At 48.9% G+C, this 5,562-nt stretch overlaps 1 protein-coding gene across 11 annotated transcripts in view; it reads right to left on the bottom strand.

Moving 5' to 3' along the window:
* The window catches only part of DNMT1 (DNA methyltransferase 1), a 38,390-nt gene extending 36,217 nt beyond the window's left edge, over nucleotides 1-2,173 (bottom strand). For 3 of the 11 annotated variants that reach the window (XM_081075932.1, XM_081075928.1, XM_081075929.1), the window contains exon 1: nucleotides 2,031-2,172. In XM_081075932.1, the coding sequence (XP_080932058.1) occupies nucleotides 2,031-2,110 (80 nt within the window). In that variant the 5' untranslated portion in view covers nucleotides 2,111-2,172. Of the gene's footprint in view, nucleotides 1-1,287; nucleotides 1,405-1,500; nucleotides 1,572-2,030 lie in introns of those variants that run through there. The other 8 variants (XM_081075927.1, XM_081075926.1, XM_081075933.1 and 5 more) reach the window with 7 other exon arrangements.
* Nucleotides 2,174-5,562: the final 3,389 nt, after the last annotated feature.

The following is a 5,562-nucleotide window of genomic DNA, read 5'->3' as shown; positions in this document are numbered from 1 at the left end:
ACAGAAAACACCTTCTAGTATCATTATATATAGCTAGTGGAACTACACGTGAGTTTTAAAAGATGTCACATAAACACAAGTTAGCAGAAGTGTGACAGACATGCCTTAAGGACCAGGCCTAAATTTTGTTCCTAGAGTATTCTTATGGACTTAAATACCTGCCACGTTATAGATTACACGTTTCCCATTTTGGTAAATCAAGAATTACACCTCCGTTTACAAATCTAAGTTTAAGGGAGTGTTGAATGCCATGCTTATGTGTATACTTTGTGCACTGAAATTCAAAATGTAAGAAGAGCTGTTGAGAGGGTCTCATAAGCTGACAATTTCAATGTCTACCGCTTCGTCTCAAGCAGAAATCCAAAACTCTATACCTACGGTAGGCAATTCGAATTCAAACAAATATGGAACCTAGAGTAACTGGCGGATTGTTAACACTCACCTAGCATTCAAATTCAACCCAAACACATCACTTGGGCTGGCCCAATAAGGCCCGCGTCGCGGCCTGTCTGACACCCCCAGCTGAGGGGCACGGCTCTGGCGAGACGCCGACCTCAGGAGGAACCCCTGCTCCTGCGAAGCGAACTCCTGCGGCACCCTCTTAAGAATTCTTGAGGGTTAAATGAAAAGTATTTCATACAACTAGTGATTCGCAAAACTGAAAAAAAGCAAGGTAGACTATGGCCAATACGATGCTAATGTTTGGGTCTTTATGTTTCAGGCATATTCTCATTGACTCCGGTACCACTGTATAACGCATGTTAATAATCCTAGCCTACCGCTTTGCGTATGACACTTGCCCCGAGTCACAAACAAGCCAGTGGAGGTGGAGTTCTCACCAGCAGAGTAAAGAAGGCTGGGCGCCAACGTCGCTGCATTGGGTCTGACACCCTGCCACCAGGCACTCTGATCGGTCCATTTTAAGTCACGTTACATCCTGGGGCAGCAGAGTTCGAGTCTTCAAAAACACACCCCCTCCAACTGCTTAAAAAGTGGCTGGGACCTTCAACACCGGACAAGGAGACGGAAATACCCCCCTACACCCCGTCCCCCTCCCGGAGGCCCCGACCAGAACCGGCCTGGCGCAGCCGTAGGAACCGAGCACAGGCAAACGGCCACGTCAGGTCGCTTCTGACTGGAAGTGTTCCGGCCGGGTCAGGGGTCCTGGGGCTCCGGCCCCAAGTGAGGCGCGCACGTCTTCAGGAGGGAAGCGGGGGCCCAAGGCCCTTGCCACCCGCCCGCGCGCACAGAGTCGCTGTAGCGCGTCCCCCACAGCAGCCACCCCACCTCGCTCTCCCACGGACACACATGCTGGAAACTGCAGCCGACGCTTCCTCGATGGACGCCCAAGCCTCAACGGCACAGATTTGCTAGCAAAGCCCGTTCAGCCTCCACACTGCCGAGCTCTGGGCCTCGCTGCGTGCTAGGTTTCTTCCAGAATGTGACTTCCCCAGCACTGAGGACGGAAGGAGCCCCCCCAGGAAGACGGGGCTCGCAAACCTGAACCGGCAGCGCCTGGGCCCTGACCGGCCACATTCATCTCTGGTTGCCGCCATCGGGAGGTTGGCACAGGGACGCCACGGGGGCCTCCCGAAACACCCCTGTGAACCAGGCCCCCCAGCGAGCCGGGCACCGGAAGTGGAGGCCGAAGTGCCAGGCCGAGGGGTGTCCTAGGGCAGCGGGCTGCCCACTTCCTGTGCGACCCGGCTGGCGGCAGGAGCCGGGCCCGCAGCTGTTCTGGGGAAGGGATCCCTGAAACGAACTATGAACTTGCTTTACTTTGAGATAAGAGAAGACCCCAAGTTTCTAGTCATGAAGGAGCTGTGAGGGGTTTGGGCTCATTTTGGCGCCAAACGGCCCGGGGCGCGCGACCGGAAGTCCCATCCCGCCCGCGCCAACTGCCACCGAACCATTGCACGCATGCGCGGCCGTCTGTCAGCGGCAGCCAAGGGCTACCCAGAGGGGAAGCAACCCCCCCACCCTCAACACCATGCCACTCCACCGAGTTCACCGTCCCCTGCGGCACCTACCGCCTGCGGACATCATCGGGCAGTGAGATGGCCCGGGAGGCCAGCGTGGGCACCCGGGCTGGGGCTGTACGGGCAGGCATCTCCGAAGCTGCAGCAGAGGCGTCGGCAGCACAGGCAGCTCTGGCTTTTCGCGCGGAAACCGATGGGGAGGGGCGGTGAGCAGAGGTGGCCCGTACCATCCTGTCCCGGTCATGGGGGAAGGCGGGACGTACCATACTGAGAGAGTCCGTACCAAAAGGAGTAGAGCTGGCCGTACGCCGGGGGTGCGCATGCGCAAAGCGGGCGTACACCCCCGTGCAGAGCAGTGGGCTTATCCAAGCTCCACCGGTTGCTGGGAGCCTTGCCTGACACAGTCATTCATTCTTTCTTTTAGCATGCTGGGGATAAAAGAGGCAACGTCTCCCAGGTGGTTTACGCCTGTGGGCTCTTGAGTTTAAGTTCTCAGAGCCAAGCCCACCTCCACCCATTTGCTCATTATCACGACCTTGGGCAGGTCATTTGGACCCAGCCTCAGTTTCCTCATCTGTAAAAAGAGGCTAATAGCTCATACTCCAGAAAAATTTCAGGATGCACAAAATATACAGCTAGCACCAAGAATCTCAGTGTAGGAATGCCCAGGCCACTTCCACAGCCTCTGTTTTTATAAAAACACTAGAACTTGGGGAAAGGATAGTCTTCAGATAGTGTTGGGAAAACTGGATATCCACATGCAAAAAAAAAAAAAAAAAGTTGGACCCTTGTCTTACATCATATATAAAAATTAACTCAAGATGGATTAAAGACCTAAACATAAGACCCAAAATTATAGAACTAGAAGAAAACGTGGGGGTAAGCTTCACAATATTGGACTTGGCAGCGACTTCTTGGATATAACACCAAAAGCACAACAAAGGCTAAGATAGATAAATGAGAATACATCAAACTTAACTTATGCACAACAAAGGAATCAATCGATAAAGTGGAAAGGCAACCAATAGGGTGGGAAAAAATATTTGCAAGCCATATAAGCGATAAGGAGTTAACATCTAGAATATATAAAGAACTACTATTCAGATAACCCGATTAAAAAAATGGGCAAAGGATTTGAATACAAGTTTCCCCAAAGATACACAAATGGCCAACAAGCATATGGAAATATGCTGAACATCAGTGAAATGCAAATCAAAACCACAATGAGATATCATCTCACATCCATTAGGATGCCCATTGGCCCAAAAACAATATGAAGTTTGGCAGAGATGTGAAGATTGCAACCCATGTGCACTGTTGGTAGGGATGTAAAATGTTTCAGCTGTTGTAGAAAAGTGTGGAGGTTCCTCAAAAAAATAAAAATAGAACTACCATATGATCCAGCAATCCCACTTCTGGGTATACATTCAGAAGAATTGAAAACAGGATCTCAAAGAGATGTTTGCGTACCCAGTTTCATTGAAGCTTTACGTGTAATAGCCAACAGGTGAAAGCAATCCAATTGTCCGTTGATGGATGAGTAAAGAAAATGTGGCTAAGACACAATGGAATATTAGTCAGCCTTAAAAAAGGAAATCCTGGGGCGGACGGGTGGCTCAATTCGTTAGAGCACGAGCTCTGGGCAACAAACCTGCCAGTTCCATTCCCACATGGACCAGCAAGCTGTGCCCTCTGCAACTAGAATGAAGTCAATGAGCTGCCGCTGAGCTCCAGGGTGGCCAAATATCTCAATTGGTTGGAGTGCAGGCTCTCAACCACAAGGTTGCTGGTTCGACTCCCGCAAGGGATGTGGGTTGTGCCCCCTGCGACTCCCGCAAGGGATGTGGGTTGTGCCCCCTGCAACTAACAACCGTGACTGGACCTGGAGCTGCACCCTCCACAACTAAAATCGAAAGGATAACAACTTGATGGAGCTGATGAGTCCTGGGAAAAACACTGCTGTTCCCCAATAAAAATAAATAAATAAACATCTTTAAAAAAAAAGGAAATCCTGCCTTTTGCAACAACCTAGTGAACCATGAGGTCATTATGGTAAATGAAATAAGCCAGTCACAAAAATACAAATGTTTCATGATTCCACTTCTCTGAGGTAGCTAAGGTAGTCAATCTCTTAGAAAGAATGATGGTGGTTATCAGGCTAGCGGAAGGAGAGAAAAGTGGGGAAAGGGAAGTTGTTTAATTGAAATAGAGTTTCAGTTTTACAGGATGAAAAATTGCCAGAGATCTGTTGCACAACAAAGTACATGTAGTTAACACTACTGTTCGTGTCCACCTCAAAATGGCTAAGATGATAAATGCTGGGTGTTCTTTACCACAATAAAAAGTAAACCATTAACAAGGTAGAGCTGAGTTTAAAAAAAGAAAAAACAGTTTATCACAAAAACAAAAAAAAACTCCAGAACGTAGTTACAAATTATGACATATTGTTACATTTTTATATTACGAAATTTACAAGTGAATGTGTTTGCAAATACATATATAAACTTGGTTCCCCAGTAGCTGGTGGGGAGAGGTTGGCCCGGCCAGAAATGACCCTCCGGTTGCTATGGGTTACATACACATTGCAAGATCCAGAAGGACTGAAATATTAATAGGATTAAAGTGAATAGCTATTAATTTAATATTTAATCAGCACTTAGGTACTTACCAGGCTCTTTAGAGGAATTACTTAATTTAATCCTTCACAAGCATGAAGGGAGATATTCCCATTTCCTGTGGCCTAGGATAGTTGTTACAAAGGAGCCTGACTCAGAGACTGCCTACCCAAGATCACAGACTCAGAAGCAGCAGGGACCATTAATCCAGGTGTCTTTAGCTCCAGAGCCTGAATGCAAAACAGTGACTCCAGGTTGGTCTGCTGTCAAGGCCCCAGGAAGCCAAAGACAGCATTGGAGGAACTGGACTGAGGGCTGGGTTGGCAGAAAAGGGGTGGCAGATAGAAGATAGTCTGACTCAAGTCCCACAGACCTGTCAGAAGCCAGCATGTGGGTCCCTAACCCACCTTAGGAAAAGGGGTGCTCATAGAACCAGGGAGGGTGGAGAGACAGATGAGCAGACCTGCTGTTCAGAGGCTTCAGCACATGGGAGAGCATTGTATTTATTGGAGGCTCCCCATGAGGTGAATTATCTTTATAATCCCTTTGCCAAGGGATGATAGACCCATTTTACAGGTGGAGAAGGGCTCATAAAGACATAAAGATTTGCCCAAGGGCCCCCAGCAAGTTGGTGCCAAAACAGGCCTTCCAGCACAGCTGGTCTGCCCTCAAATTGCTCAGGACCAAAAAGCCAGGTACCATCTCTAATTCCTCTCCTCTCCTCACATGCAAAACATGAGGAATCTCCACTGGTACTTCCGAAATACAACCCAGGACTTTCTGCTTATCCACTCTGCCACCATTGCAGCCCAGACTGCCATCATCACTCACCTGGACTATTCTAGCAGCCTCCTCTCTAACCGCCCAGACCACTGCATCCAGAGAGAAGAAAGGAAGGGAGGGAGGGAGGGAGGAAGAGAAAGAGAGAAAGGAAAGGGAAAAGAAAACAAAAAATCAGAACATGCCAT

Source organism: Rhinolophus hipposideros (assembly GCF_964194185.1).
Source record: "Rhinolophus hipposideros genome assembly, chromosome: 16".
Lineage (NCBI taxonomy): Eukaryota > Metazoa > Chordata > Mammalia > Chiroptera > Rhinolophidae > Rhinolophus > Rhinolophus hipposideros.
Note: the sequence above shows the minus strand (reverse complement) of the source record. Positions and strands in the feature narration are given on the sequence as shown.